This window comes from Mobula hypostoma, chromosome 22 (genome assembly GCF_963921235.1).
Source record: "Mobula hypostoma chromosome 22, sMobHyp1.1, whole genome shotgun sequence".
NCBI classification, from domain to species: Eukaryota; Metazoa; Chordata; class Chondrichthyes; order Myliobatiformes; family Myliobatidae; genus Mobula; species Mobula hypostoma.
In genome coordinates this window covers 29,272,273-29,287,464 of record NC_086118.1, presented here as the reverse complement: position 1 = coordinate 29,287,464, position 15,192 = coordinate 29,272,273, and the positions used below count along the sequence as shown (strand labels likewise).

The window sequence follows — 15,192 nt, the reverse complement described above, 5'->3', positions numbered from 1 at the left end:
CTAAATTGAGATGAGAGAAAAAAAATTCACAAAAGCCTATTTTAAGAGCAAGATTAATTTGAGATGAACAGTATGCTTTAACCTGTGAATATAGCCATCATTCAGGTAACTGAAAAATTAACTCATGTTCTCCAACAGAATCAATTCTATAGCTTTTGAATTGCCAATTGCGTTTCACAAAATAAAAACAAACAAGTGCAAACATTTCAGATGGATAAGAACACTTAAGCAGAAAGACTAGTAATGTGCTTGAATCCATTTTTGGTCTCATCTGGAATAACCAAACTTCAGTGATGTAACAGCAGGAATAAAAAAAGTACCTGACAAACAGAAGATAAATATGTGGCGGCCATACAGCAACTTTTGTTAAAAATGTATTTAAAATATCTAATGTGCACGAGGCAGTTCTTCACCTCCTTGCACAGCCATAATTTAATATCCTCCCCTTCACTGAGGCCAAATGATCTTCCAACATTTACCGTCAAAGTTCAAACTTCGTATAGCTGAAGTACAACTATCTGAATCAATGAGACTCGGTATAGCAATAAACTATTAATACATTAAATGAAAAGGAACAAGAAAAAAAATGAAAGAAATTTCAAAGTTGTACATATAATGGAAATTTTCAAGAAAATCTAGTCTATGATTAGGTCTCAAATAACAAAACAAAATTTACAGAAGTGTGCACTTCTACATGCTGGTCATTTTGTGTCTGTGCATAGAGCAGATGGTTAATTAACCATGACAATAATCAGCTTTAATTTATGATGTCATTCCTTGTTATACAGTAAACTCATTACAACAGCAAGTTACGCTTCCTGAGTTACTTATTTCAATTTCTCTAAAATCAGCTTTATTCTAAGTAACAGATCTTGCCAGAGCAAAAAAAACTATAAACTACTGTTACCAGCATTAACAATTTTCTGAACTAAGTTACATTAATATTGAAATTTGTATACCAGAAATGAAACTGCTAAGTTATTTATTCAACTTGTAACAGCTTAAACCCACCCTTAAAGGAAATGGATAATATTTCTCTTTAGTGTTATGATTATATAGAGGAATTTGTTGTCGTTTTCTGCAATACATATGATAGACATGTACCAAACAGCCAATTTGTGCAAAGCAGTGTTCCATAAAGATTTTTTTGTTTGACTACTATAGACAAAAAAAAAATTTCTCTTCCCTGTATAGTAACATTCTGCCCTTTACATGCAACATTAGCAGGATTTCAATTGGATGTCTCATTCAAACTGACAAAGATGGATTGGGTTTTGTTTTCTGAAAGGTTACTTTAGCATAACTTCAAATTGCATCTTTTTTTGTGCTGAGAGGAACTGATTAAATTCGACAAACACCACTCGATACTCCTTGATCAAAACCCCAGCAAGTGTGCATTTCAAGCAATAGTTATGCTTCTTCATTCAAAATACCAGTAAACAAAGCCCTTGATTATCAGGAAAATAATTTTAACAGTAAGTTGTTAATTATTTGCATTGAGGGATCCCTGTGACACACAACTAGTTAAAGGAAGGGGTAGCTGGTTGGGAAGGGATAGGTTGAGGTTGAGTAGCCACAATAATAAAAGCACAAGTAATTTATTTACCTTGCAAGTCTCTCAAGTTGTGTCCCAACAGCTTTTTTGATCATCTAACACTTAATGTCCTACGCCCAACCTTCTCCATTCATGTGAATTGAATCATATTCCCAAGCACAAATGATGGGAAATAGTCTCAAGTATGTGCTCTATAACTGGGCTCCCACCTGGAATCCTGGATCACAGTTCTGTGCATAACTGCCAGCATTCCCCAGTACGGTTTGGTCCATTGTTGTCCTTCAAGAGCTTGAAATTTAAACTATAGCCTATTATTTCACTGCTTACTCATTTGTAGTTTGAAGTGTAGTCTTACCAGTCTGTCCTTTACCAAGATGTTGGAGTTGCTGTGGTCCACCAGATGTTTGTTGAATGTTGTGTTGTGAAGAGTTTGCTGCCACTTGCCCTGTACCTTGAACTAAACTATTGCTGATGGCAGTCCCAGGTGGCAGTGGCTGCCCTCTTTTCAATAGCTGCTTCTGTTCTTGATGCCGGAAGCGAGGTGGCACTTCACGGGGTGGGTAACGAGACAAGGCTTGTTGCTGACAACTAGTAGAAGCTCGCTTGCCATTGCTTCCACTGCTGTTAGTGATAGTGGTAGTGGAAGTGCTGTTGGACGAGTTGGCAGGCTGTGGCTGGCTTTGACTGGTCTTGGTAGTTTCTGGCACTGTCAAAAGGTACAAAACAAGTCACTTATTGAGAATTTTAAGAATTAAATGGAAATGTTTCTGCATTCCCAAATTATTGTTTTACTTTAAAACTGTAGGTTGCACATGATAAGAGTTTAAGTTAGATTATTATATCATATTTGAATGTGCTGCACTTAAGTGACAATATCCATCCAATTTTTATTCATTTAAGAAACATACAAAAATGTGAAATAGATTTGCAGTAAGGACAACTAACAAGACAACTCGGTGGGTACATTGAATTAGATAGAGAAATACCACACTTCATAAACCAAAGATATGGAGGGACAGCAAACCAGAAGTAAAAACAAGCAGCAATGAACTATACTCAACCTGCACAAATCCCGTGACTGTACTCAGCTTTCTTTGAAACCCTATGACTTAATGTGCTGCCATTGTTGCTACCTCAGCTGTTCTGCAAGGCATAGTGGGTCATGGAAAATAGCAAGGATATAGCAGCAAATCATAGGACCCATCATTGGGCAGCCTAGATGATCACTGTCTGCTCAAGATACCAGAAATTATTTTCACTGTTTTCAGTTATCATGAGAGGGATTTAATAATAGTGTCTAAAATAACTGAATAATGTTCTGAAAATTAAAAACAAAGTTTAAAACCATTTGTATTTTCGATAAAAATCAGCAACCCAATTCAAATGAGTAGTACTGCTAGATGTGTAAGATATAACTGGCAAAATCCAAAAGGTCAGATACAAAGGGTATGGATGCAGGATGTCATGACAAGGGAAGGGGTTAGAAAACAAGGTGCTGGTGATCTCCTATGACAGTGCAGGTGTTTCTTTTCAACACGAGACTGCAAGAATGGCACCATTTTGTATGTCCCTACTTGGAAATCATGTTGGAACCACAAAATAACTAAAAAAAACACAAATTTTACCTCAAGTTGTCTAACCAATGAACAGTTGATACCATGCTTTATTCATGGAACACTCAATTGCATAATATTGAGAAATACTAAAGTATAATGTAACTGAATTTCAAGTGAAGAACTGCTTGAGGAAAATCTTGGTTAGTGGCAGAGAGATGTGTATTAAATTTGGGCCAAGAGTATGTACTTAATTTAGAACATTGATATTTCAGCCATGTAAAAAAACTTTGCTTGAACACTTTGATACTTAGAAATAATTTTTACCATTACAAGCTGCAGTTGTCAAAACATCTTTGAAAAATAATTACCACATTTACACAGACAGTAACTGGTATCTATAAATAAATTTGTTTAATACTATATTCACAGTGAACAGTAGGTTTCTAGGAAGTGTTCAGAACAGAGGGACCCAAGAGTACAAGTTTATGGTTCCCTAAACGAGGTATCACAAGTAGACTAGGTGGTAAGAGTGGCATTTAGCATGCTGGTCTTCATCAGTCAGGGCATTAAATACAGAAGGCAGAAAGTTACGCTGCAGTTGTTCAAAGTGCTGTAAGGCCACACTTCGAATATTGTGTTTAGGTTTGGTTACACTGCTACAGGAAAGATGACTTGAAGCTGGAAAGAGTGCAGAAAAGATTCATGTGAAAGTTGTCAGGTCTGAAGGGACTGAGTTATAAACAGACCGACTTTATTTACTGTAGCACAGGAATGACCTTAGAGGTATATAAAATCATAAGGGGCACAGATAGGTTGAACGATAATTCTTTCCCCCCCAGGGTTGGGAATCAGAACTACAAAGTACAGGTTTAAGGTCACAGGGGAGATATTTAATAGAACACAAGGGACAACTTTTTCAAGCAAAAGTAGTGGTTGAGGCATGTACATAGCTGAAATGGAATTTGCTTGGTTACCATGGACTGGTCAAGCTGAAGGGCCTGTTTGTGTTGTATGGCTCTATCACTGTGAACAAGCAAAGACAACATGATCAAAGGGTGTTCTGGAAAGGTTAACCATAAGGCATGGGGAACATAACAGGCTACATGGAGACAGATGAGAAAAAGGACTATGTTAATCAGTTTCCAATAAACTTTTGAGTAAGGTATCAAAACCTCAAGCCAGGAGACATTGATGAAATTAGAATAAATATCAACGTACAAAAAGGTGTAAAAGTGAACAAAGGGGAAAAATGACAAAAACCAGTAAAGGAACAAAATTAGTATCAAACAATAACCTGCTTTTAAGAAAATTGTATATTAATAATAAAAGAAGTATTGTGCTGAAACAATCTGTGCATACAGTCATATTTAAATTTCTATACAACTCATTTTTAAACCTTGCTGCAATTGCATATTCTGCTTCCAGTGAAAATGGTTAATCCAAGTATGGGGGGAAAAAAAAGCAAGGAAATGAAGCTAGAGGTCACAATAACCAGGAGTTCACAACTGCTTTTCCTTGAGGCTCTTCTCCAGAGTCATAAAAAACTCACAAAAATCTTGTCAAGACCCTCAATGTAGAGAGAAAATCAAGTGAACTGACTCAGCTACTGTACATCTTTTCCAGCCCTGTCACTTGTAAAGGAAAAAGTACTATTCTTTTCTTTCAGCTCGCCCACCTTCACTATACATTTTCAGAATGAGGCCTTCTAATCTAAAACATCCGAGAAATCCTATTTTTTCCACTCAAAGAATGGGGTTTCCCCTTCTACCCCCATTGATGCTACCCTTACCTGCTTCCCAACAATTTCCTGCACATCTGCCTTCACTCCATCCTTCCACAGTAGTAACAGGGACAGAGTTCCCCCTTGACCTTGTCTACCAGCCCAAAAGCCTCCTTATCCAGTACATTATTTTCCATAACTTCAATCATCTCCAATGTGATCCTACCCAGTAAGCACATCTTATCCTCCCCACTGATCTCCCTCCTGGTACTTATACCTGTACAGGTATGAAAAGTGCTACCGATGGTCTCCCACCCATCCTTATTTAGTCTCACTTATCACCTCCCAACTTGTAATCCTTTCTCTGTCCCACCTTCTTATTGTGGCTTCTGCATCATTTCTTTCTAGCCCTGATCAAGGTCTCCAACCAAAATGCCAACTGTTTATTCCCCTCCATGGATGCTGCCCAACTTGCTGAGTTCCTCCAGCACTTTGTGTGCATTGCTCAAGATTTCCACATCTGCTGAATCTCCCGTGTTTAAGTTGATTATAGACATGCTTGCCGCATAGACACACAGGAAAATCTTTATGTTGGACCATATTAGCTGGGGGGGGGGGGGGAGGCAGTTTGTGAATCCAAATCAGAAGCAGAAATGGAATACTCTTAAAAATCTGAATGTGATTTCAACACCAAGGAACGTAACTGAAATACAAGTCTGCAATGACAAAGGCTGTTGCAGATTCAATCAAATAAGTGCAAATCTCCAACAGCCTAATAAGTTATCACAGGGAAGGAGAGGCAGCAGAGGTCTGGTCTGAAATTGGAACAGTATGGACCTTAGCTGCCAGAAGATGAAGAGGATGACTTGGAAAAAGATCAGAGGTTCACATCAACTGAAAAGGGTAAGGGGGAGGGTGCACAATTATATCAATTCTTTATAGATCAGAATTCATTATGTTCTTTGATTCTACAACTCAAATATACACAAGGTATTTACATTTAAGTCAATAATGTGTTGTTCAGTGGCCCTCTACACAAACTGCATTATCAAGTGCAAGTTTGGTTTTAGTTCACCTTTAATAAAGAGGCTTATAATGGTTTAAATGCATTCTTTTACCATGTGATTTTCAAAAATACAAGTTTAGAGTTAAACCAAGCCAGAAATCTATGTCAAGATAAAATAGAAATTAGTTGGACTATGATGTGTTATAATTCTCATCAGAACTCAGGAAATCATTTAGCCATTTGGTCTATGCTGACTACCAAAGCAGCAATCCTAATAATCCAGTACTTCCTTTATTTCCCCGCAGCCTTACAAATTATGTTCTTTTGGACAACTCTATTAGATTGTTTTGTATTACGAACTTATACTAGGGTTAATGTACAGTAGCCAATTGAGCTTTTGGGATGTGGGAGGAAACCAGAGTATCTGATGGAAACTAAGGCATTCAAAAAAGCATGTGTAAACTCTGCACAAATAACAAGGTCAGGATTAAACCTCAACTCTAATAATACTGGGGGTTTATTTTGGTCTAGTAAACTTATAAAGGATTATAAAAGTGAAACAATCTTCAGTTTCAAGTCTCTTCAAAATGGAATCAATATTAACAAGTACTTTGACCTGTGCTCTTGCTTACCATTGAACTCATCTACACCAGTCCCATTCATTCACATTCTATCCATGGTGTTTCACATTTTTAAAAAAAATATGCCCCAGATCCATTAAAAAAAATCACAAATGTTACATTTTTTCCATTATTTAAACCATTTTCTTTTAAAGAGCATCAAGAACAAGATGTATTATTCTAAATGTGGCCCATATTCTACTATATACATCTTTATTATCAGTTTTCTTTTCCCTTCCTTCTACTAAGATAATAACCCAGAGGAACATGAAAATTCAATTTGTAAAACAGAACTCTTCCGTATAGACAGCAACCTTCATGGAAGCCTTTGGTTAACCAAATAGTGACTTGAAAATAAAGCTTTCCAAGTCAGAATTGATTAATAGAATGCACTTATGTTTTATGACTTAAAACATTGGTCCCCAACCTCCGGGCCGCAAAGAAGGCAGCAGTGCAGCGGTAACTGGAGCGCACCCAGCACATCTTTAAGAAAAAAGCCGAAATAAACAAGCTAATTAATTAGGTGCTGCCCGGCACGTAAACGTCGGCCCAGATCAAAGGCGATTGAATTGAAAGCCTGCTTAAATTGACAGTTGTTTCAGTTATATAATCCTAAACTTTTACTAATCACAACACCCTTTGGGTGCCAGAAAGGTAAACATTAACCAAATTCATAAAATTGTGCTTTTAGTCTCAGATTTAAGGCAGACAAAATTCATTGAAGCAAACTAAAGCACAGGGACTTGATACTGAAAACTAATAATTAAGTACCCAAAATGCATCAGAAAAAAATATGAAAGAATGATTACAAAATCCCAATACAAAAAAAGTTATAATTAAAGAGTTAAATGGGGGTGGAAATACAGAGACTAAAACTCAACATCTTCAGTGTTAGATCAGTCAAATGAAGCTACAAACACAAGTTGTGTTAGCAGCAAATTTATAAATGGTGTTTGAGCTGTACCTAGCCTCCCAGTCGTGGGTGTAGAGAAAGTAGAACAGTGGGCTAAGCATGCATCCTTGAGGTGCACCAGTATTGACTGGCAGTAAGGAGGAGATATTTCTAATCTGCACAGACGGTGGTCTCTCAGCGAGGAAGTAAAGGATCCAGTTGCAGAGGAAGATACAGACACCCAAGCCTTGAAGCTTTCTAATTTAGAATTGAGGGTATGATTGTGTTGAACGCTGAGCAGTAATCAAAAATAGCAGCCTGACGTAGGTATTACAATTGCCCGGATGATCCAAGGCCAAATGGAGAGTCAGTGAGATTATATCGCTGCAGACCTATTGTGTCAACAAGCAGATTGCAGCAGGTCCAAGTCCTTGCTTAGGCAGGTGTTGATTCTGGTCGTGACCAAACTCTCAAAGCACTTCACCACAGTTTGTGTGTGCACAACTGGGCGACAGCTGTTCAGGCAATTTGCTCCACTCTTCTTGGGCACTGGTTTGATTGTTGCCATAATTATGATTACATTCTTCCCATAAAAAAGGGCTTTAAATTGTTTGAGATGTAGTACAACACAGTCACAAGCTTTTACAGCCTAATGAGCCTACAGCAACCTATCACACCCATGTGACCAATTAAGCTACAAACCCATATGTCTTTGGAATATGGGAGGAAACCAGAGCACCCGAGAAAATCTATATGGCCACAGGGACATACAAATTCCTCACAGACAGCAACAGGAACTGACCCCAGGTTGATGGCCGCTGTGAAAGACTTGTTACCCAATTCAGGACTTTCCACATGTTATCGCTCCATACAAGCTGTGAACTGAAGTTTCCTACAAAATCAATTGGTTGCAACGTGATTACCGATTAATCTAGTCAGCTACCCTGGCTGTGAATATTCTGTAAAATAAATAAGCAGATGGATTAAATTTTCATTGTACCTTTGCCATTTGCACACAGTCACTTCCCTAAACATTAATTATCCCTCACTTAAGTGACAGTATAACAACCCGCCCATAATATGACTGAGTTTAGTATAACTGTTTGAAGCTGAATTACAACCAAGATTTCAACTGAACTAAAAATGCAGTTGGGACATTTGGGAATTTAAATGGAGAAAGGTTGAAAGGTTAGGAACAAAAGTAGTTTCATCAAAATACATTTAACCTCTGAGGAAGCCATCAAATGTCTTTAAGCTGAATTTTTAAACATAATGGGAATATGAAAAGACCAAAGTCAACTGACTATCCAAGCAGCCTTGGTTGTATCTTGGAGCTTTAATCTTTATCAGTTTTTCTATCACAGTATTATTTCCAGTCTTTGCTCTCTCTCATTTCTATTACTGTCACCCATGCCCGTGTTACGTCTACACTTGACTGACCAAATTAATGCCTAGCTGGTTTCCATTATATTCTGTAAAAGAGATTATGCAAAATACCTAAGATTTACCGAGTATCTGCCCTGCATTCTCTTAATTAATTTATCACTATTTTCTTTGTTTGAAATCCTTCCCTGAAGTCACTCATTATTTCTGCCATCACTCCAGCCCTTTAATCCTCCTGTATTCTATGACTATGAGATAGATCGTTTAGTGACATCCAGGGAAAGTTGTTGGCATGACACTGTCATCTAAACCACAAAGCTGGTCATTGACTTCAAGAAGGTGGGGTGGGGGTGGCCGGTGAGCGTGTTACTGTCTACATCAATGATGTTGAGGTTGAGAGCTTCAAGTTCCAAGGGGCAAACATCACCGATACCCTGCCTGCTCCAATTATACTGATGGATCAACCAAGGAAGCTCACCAACATCTCTACTTCCTCAGGAGGCTGAAGAAATTTGGCATGTGCCTGTCAACCCTTATGCTACTGTGGTGCTGTGTCCCCAATACCATGGTAGCACAGTGGTTAGTGAGACACTATTACATCATTGGCAGAGTTCCTCTACAAGGGGTTTTGTACATTCTCCTCCTGGAAGGCATGGGTTTTCTCCACCTGCTCCGGTTTCCTGTCTCACAGTCCAAAGACATACCAGTTAGTAGGTTAATTGGTTATTGTAAGCAGACCCACAATTAGGCTAGAGTTAAAATGGGGAGTTGCTGGGTGGCACTGCTCGAAGGGCCAATTCTGCACTGCATCTTTAAATAAATACAATTTTTATCAATACACCATAGAAAACATCCTATGATCAATGCAAAGCTGCTTGGTATGGCAACTACTCTGCACATGAACAAAAGAGAAATTGCTGAGTTGTGGACACAGATCAGTACATCACTGAAACCAGCCTCCCCTCTTTGGATTCTGTCTATACCCCTCATTGCCTGAATAAAGCAGTCAACATAATCAGAGCCGCCATCCACTCCAGACATGCTCTCTTCTTCCCTCTCCCATCAGGTAGAAGGTACAAAATCCTGAAAGCTCACACCACCAGGCTCAGCAGCTTCTATCTTGCTGTTATTAGACTATTAAAAAGTTCCCTAGTAGAAGAAGATGGACCTCACAATCTACCTTGTTAATCTTGCAACTTATTACGTTCCTACATTTTCTCTGTAGCTGTTATATTTTATCCTGCATTGTTACTGTTATACCTTGTCCTACCTCAATGCACTGTGTAATCATTTGATATGTGTGAACAGTATGCAAGGCAAGCTTTTCACTACATCTGAATACGTGACAATAATAAACCTACGTATTATAGTTGCTTTGTCTATTATGCCTATACTGAAAATTTATTTGTACTCACAAATGATGGCATTCTCATGCAAGCTTTTCCCTTGTAAAAGTCATGCATTGGAGAGATGCTAAAACAGTAAACTGGTCTTGACTGCAGTGCATGGAGCCAGATGAATGTATTGGGTAGTGAATAGCATGTCACAGTCAACAGCAAGGAAACAAGCCCTTTGGCTCAATTCATCTACGATGTCAAGTTGCCTGCATTTGACACATCCCTCTACACATCCATGTTCTTGTCCAAATGTCTTTCCAATGTTGTATTTGCACCTATCTTTACCACTTCCTCTAGCAGCTTGTTCTATATGCCCACAACACTGAAAAATGCTGCCCCTGGGTCCCTCAAACTTTCCCCCTCACCTTAAAGCAACACACAAAATGCTGATGGAACGCAGTAGGCCAGGCAGCATCTTATGGGAAGAAGTACAGTTGACGTTTCGGGCAGAGACCCTTCATCAGAACTAACTAAAAGAAGAGATAGTAAAAGATTTGAAAGTGGGAGGGGGAGGGGAGATCCGAAATGATAGGAGAAGACAGGAGGGGGAGGGATGGAGCTAAGAGCTGGAAAGTTGATTGGCAAAAGGGATACCGGGCTGGAGAAGGGAGAGGATCATGGAACGGGAGGCCTAGGGAAAAAGAAACGGGGAGGGGAACATCAGAGGAAGATATAGTGAGAGGGACAGAGGAAGAAAAAAAAAGAGAAAGGGGGGAGAAAATAAATAAATAAGGGATGGGGTAAGAAGGGGAGGAGGGGCATTAACAGAAACATCCCATTCTGATGTCCATCCATGGCCTCCTCCACTGTCAGGATGAAGTCACACTCAGGTTGGAGGAACAACACCTTATATTCCATTTGGGTAGCCTCCTCCCCTTCTTACTCCATCCCTTATTTATTCATTATTTTTTATTTTTTCCCCTTTCTCTCTTTTTTCTCCCTCTGTCCCTCTCACTATATCTTCCTCTGATGCTCCCCTCCCCCTTTCTTTCTCCCTAGGCCACCCATCCCATGATCCTCTCCCTTCTCCAGCCTGGTATCCTGTCTGCCAATCAACTTTCCAGTTCTTAGCTCCATTCCCCCCCCCCCATCTTCTCCTATCATTTCCGATCTCCCCCTCGCCCTCCCACTTTCAAACCTCTTACTATCTCTTCTTTCAGTTAGTCCTGACAAAGAGTCTTGGCCCGTAACGTCAACTGTACCTCTTCCTATAGATGCTGCCTGGCCTACTGCATTCCACCAGCATTTTGTGTGTGTTCCCCTCACCTTAAATCTAGTTTTTGACTTCCTCAATGTGGGTCACTCTTCAGCCTCCTACACTTCAGTGAAAAACTAGAACCAGCCTATCTAGTCTCTCCTTATAACTCAATCTTCAGCCCCTGCAATGTCCTCATGAGTCTTATCTGCACTCTTTCCAGATTAATGACATTCTTCCAATAATATATAAGCATATGGATTTTTACAGTTGTAACAAAACATTCCAACTCTTGTAGTCAATGCCCTGACTATTGAAGGCTTTTGAATGTTGAATGCAACATGCTTTTTCACTATCCCATCTACCCGAGTTGCCACATCAAGTGATTTTTGTATGCCTAGGGCTGAGCTCTACAATAATCCAAGGCCCAATCATTTACTGTACAAATCCTGTACGAGTTCAACTTATTAAAATGCAACACATCCATCTACCAAACCTTGGCCCACTTTCCAAGTTGATCTAGATCTACATCAATCTTAGATAACCACCTACAGCAATTAGTGTCATCTGCAAATTTAGCAATCCTGGCACTAAACTTCCAATTGAAATTAATATAGATGAAAAACAGTGGATTCAGCACTGACCCCTGCTGCACTTCAGTCTGAAAAGCCTTCCACGACGCTAACTCCTGCCACCAAACCAATTTTGTATTCTATTGGCTAGCCATGATTCCATGTGATCTAACCTTTGGACCAAACTACCACGCAGGATCTTGTCAAAAGTACGAGTAGGCAATATCAATGGTCTTTGTCACCTCTTCAAAAAAATTCGTAAGACATGATTTCCCATACTCAAAGCTTTGTTGCCTATCCTAATTAGTCCTCCTTTTTCTAAATGCAGCGAGATCCTGCCTTTCAAAATCCCCTCCAGCGACTTTCTCACCACTGAATTAAGTCTCACCAACTTGCCCTTGTAGCTCTTCATAAAAGGCACAATATTGGCCACTCTTTTATCTTCTGACCTCAAACCAGTGTTCATGATGAAAATATCTCTGACAAGGGTCCAACAATTGCTACCCCACCTTTCTAGTTCACTTGGTCAGACCCCAAGGATGTATCCACCTTTAAGACTGCCATCACCTCTTGTAAAATGTATAATGTCAATCTGTTTCAAGATACCATTATTCTCTTCCTCAAATTCTCTAGCTTCTATCACATTCTCCATAGTAAATATAGACCAGAAATACTCACTTCAGAACTCACCCACTTCATTCCATCCACACATATGATCACAATAATGGTTAAGGAGTCCTACTATCTCCCTAGTTAGCCTTCTGCTCTTAACATAATATAGAATCCCTTTGGATTCTCCTTTACCTTAAGTGCTTTTGCATGCCCCCTTTTTGCCCTCCTGACTTCCCTCATGTCAATTAACAAATAAATCAAATTCAAATAATGGGTCTAATGGTCCCATGAGGAAGCTCGTCTATAAAGAGATCAGGATTGAACATGAACAACAAATCCACTTTTTTACCCAATTTCTATAAAATCAAAAAGTCTGTAAGTGTCTTGAATTAACTTCAAATGTCAACGGCCAACTTAAAAAAACAGAATTCATAAGGTTAATAATCAAATAAATTTTTGCTACTATCAATACAACTAGTCCTCATCTTGAGACTGAACTGACACTATGACCTTCAAATCTATTTAAAATCCTTTATTCTTCAAATGAGATCAGTGCTTATTTGTCCAAATTAAAAGCTGAACCAATTTGCCTCTCCTCATATAATAATTAAAATATTGAATCTACCAAATAACCATTGCACTAACTTGAAGGCAAATCTTCCTCATGGTGCAGCCAACTGTATGTTATCTCAACAAAGCCTAAACAATGACATGAATTCATTACTCTTCGATGCATATTCACTTTCTGTATATTTTTTTTTAAAAACCAAGTTTCTCCTTTTTGTACATCTTTGGTATCATTTAAACATGGCTGTTCAACTCTTCATTCCAAAGCGATTCATTTCATTTTCCTATATCATTCACCTGGCTTGTTCAACTGTTTCATTTAACCTGTAGCAGTTCAACTGCAGCAGGCTCAATCTTTTCCACACCTTACTTTCGCAAAGAATATTATTTCAACAAACTTATTACCCTTTTTTCCATTCAACAGAAAGAGGAATAAGGCACAGTATAGGGGTCCTTTGGCCCACAATGTTGTGCCAAACTTTTAACCTACTTCAAGATCAATCTATTCTCTTCCTCCCACACAGCCCTCTATTTTCCTTTCATCTATGTGCCTACTTATCTCCTAAAAGTCCCTAATGTATCTGTCTCTACCACCTGCATTTACTGCCGTTAAAAAAAACACCTCCGACATCCCCTTAAACTTTCCTCTAATAACCTAAAAATTTGTCCTCTTGTATTAGCCTTTGCCACGATGGGGAAAAAGAACTGACAATCCACTCTATCGATGCCTCACATCATCATACACATCTCTATCAAGATGCCCTTCTCCTCCTTCACTCCAAAAAGAGCCCTAACTCGCTCACCCTTTCTCAAGGAAGCCATCTTGTAGTCCTGCTGAAAGGTTTTGGCCCAAAACATCAACTGTACATTTTTCCATAGATGCTGCCTGGTCTGCTGAGTTCCTCCAGCATTTTGTGTGTTGCTCGGATTTCTAGCATCTGCAGATTTTCTCTTGTTTACATGTGAATTTGCAATTGCGGACCAAACTTGAGTCACTGGGGGATGCTCGTTATTACCTCTTATAAAGAGAAACCAAGCAACATAGGTGGCAAGGCTTCGCACCCAGCTGAGCTCAATGTCTTCTATGGTCGCTCTGACTGTCAAAGCACGGAGGAACCTGCACAAATTCCCACTGGCCCTGATGACCCTGTGATTTCAGTCTCTGAGGCAGATGTGACAGCATCCTTCAGGACAGGAGAGTGAACCCAAGGAAAGCATCTACCTGGCCAAGTACTAAGGACTGTGCCGATCAACTGGCTGTAGCGTTCACTGATATCTTTAACCTCTCGCTTCGGCTGTCTCAGGTATCCACCTGCTTCAAGCAGGCTTCAATTATACCGGTGCCCAAGAACCTGCTTCAAAGACTATCATCCAATAGCACTTACATCCACTGAAATGAAGTGCTTTGATAGAATGGCGATGAAACATATCAACTCCTGCCTGAGAAGCAACTTCAGCTCCAATTTGACTACCAGCTTAACAGGTACCATTTCACTGGCTCTTCACTCAACTCTGGATTGTCTGGACAGCAAAGATGCACACATTAGGATGCTCTTTATAGACTACAGCTCAGCATTCAACACTAGCAAACCCTCAAAACATCAATAAGCTTCAAATCGTGCCCTCAATATCTCCCTTTGTAATTGAATCCTCAATTTCTTCACTTGCAGACCCCAATCAGTTCAGATTTGTAACATTTCCTCCACAATCTCCCTCAGCACACGTGCACCACAAGGCTGTGCGCTTAACCCCGTTCTACTTATTTATAATTATGAATGTGAGGGTACCCATAGCTCCAATACCATATTTAAGTTTGCTGACAACATGACTGTCATTGGCCAAATCAAATGTGATGAATCAGCTTAGAGGAGGAAGACTGAAAACTTGGCTGAGTGGTGCCACAACAACCTCTCACTCAAAAATCAGTAAGATCAAGGAGCTGATGATTGACTTCATGAGGAGGAAACCAGAGGTCTATGAGCCAGTTCTCATCAGAGGAATCAGAGGGTGAGGGTTAGGGTTAGGATGCGAGTATGCGGGCAGTGGGCAAAATATCCCTCTAGTGTTTGTGGATCTCGTACTGGAGATGCAGTATCACTTTACCCTGCCACTTTGTT

The 15,192-nt window shown here is 39.4% G+C and overlaps 1 protein-coding gene across 13 annotated transcripts in view; it reads right to left on the bottom strand.

Annotated features, from left to right (window-relative positions):
- Nucleotides 1–15,192, bottom strand: part of tnrc6c1 (trinucleotide repeat containing adaptor 6C1) — a 130,009-nt gene that overhangs the window by 75,388 nt on the left and 39,429 nt on the right. For 12 of the 13 annotated variants that reach the window (XM_063074348.1, XM_063074352.1, XM_063074355.1 and 9 more), the window contains exon 5: nucleotides 1,911–2,261. In XM_063074348.1, the coding sequence (XP_062930418.1) occupies nucleotides 1,911–2,261 (351 nt within the window). The other variant, XM_063074357.1, reaches the window with a different exon arrangement.